Below are 558 nucleotides of genomic sequence, written 5' to 3'. Positions count from 1 at the left end.
CCCTCGAGGACGCAGCCCGGGGCAACTCCGCAGGGACCGGCCGGGGGGCCGCGGGGAGCGCGCGGGGGAGAGCGGGAGAGGGGTGGAGAGGGCGGGGAGACCGGGCTGGAGCCCCGGCGAGGCGACGGGGTCCAGCCTTACCTTGGTGGTTTTCCTCTGGAATGTACATCCTCGTGTTCTCATTGACCATTGGCCAAAAATTGTTTTAAAAGGAGAAGAAGCCACAAAGAGGAAGAAATGGCGAAACACCCCCAGACGGGTCTGGATTAATCCCTCCTCCGAGGTCGGCGGCTTTCGTGCAAAATTCAAGGAAGCCGTGGATCTGCAGTATTTTCTTCTTCCCTTCTGAGGATTACCTGATTCCCATTATTGCATCAAACACCAAAAACTGCTCCTTTCCACTACTGCCTCCTTTTGTGAAATTGTAATGCATCCTCAGTACATCCGGGCCCCTTCCAAGAATTTAGCACCGCACCTCTGGCGGCTACACCGTTTGAAAAAATAAATCGAGAGAGGCAGAGCGAGAAGAGGCGGAAAGGAGGGGAGTGGGGGAACGGC

The 558-nt window shown here is 56.5% G+C and overlaps 1 protein-coding gene across 12 annotated transcripts in view; it reads right to left on the bottom strand.

The window, feature by feature from the left end:
- Positions 1–195, bottom strand: part of CACNA1C (calcium voltage-gated channel subunit alpha1 C) — a 654,628-nt gene extending 654,433 nt beyond the window's left edge. For all 12 annotated transcript variants that reach the window (XM_077759249.1, XM_077759252.1, XM_077759241.1 and 9 more), the window contains exon 1: positions 142–195. In XM_077759249.1, the coding sequence (XP_077615375.1) occupies positions 142–190 (49 nt within the window). In that variant the 5' untranslated portion in view covers positions 191–195. The remainder of the gene's footprint in view (positions 1–141) is intronic.
- Between the last annotated feature and the right edge of the window lie 363 nt (positions 196–558).

This window comes from Crocuta crocuta, unplaced genomic scaffold (genome assembly GCF_008692635.1).
Source record: "Crocuta crocuta isolate KB4526 unplaced genomic scaffold, BGI_CrCroc_1.0 scaffold72, whole genome shotgun sequence".
Lineage (NCBI taxonomy): Eukaryota > Metazoa > Chordata > Mammalia > Carnivora > Hyaenidae > Crocuta > Crocuta crocuta.
Note: the sequence above shows the minus strand (reverse complement) of the source record. Positions and strands in the feature narration are given on the sequence as shown.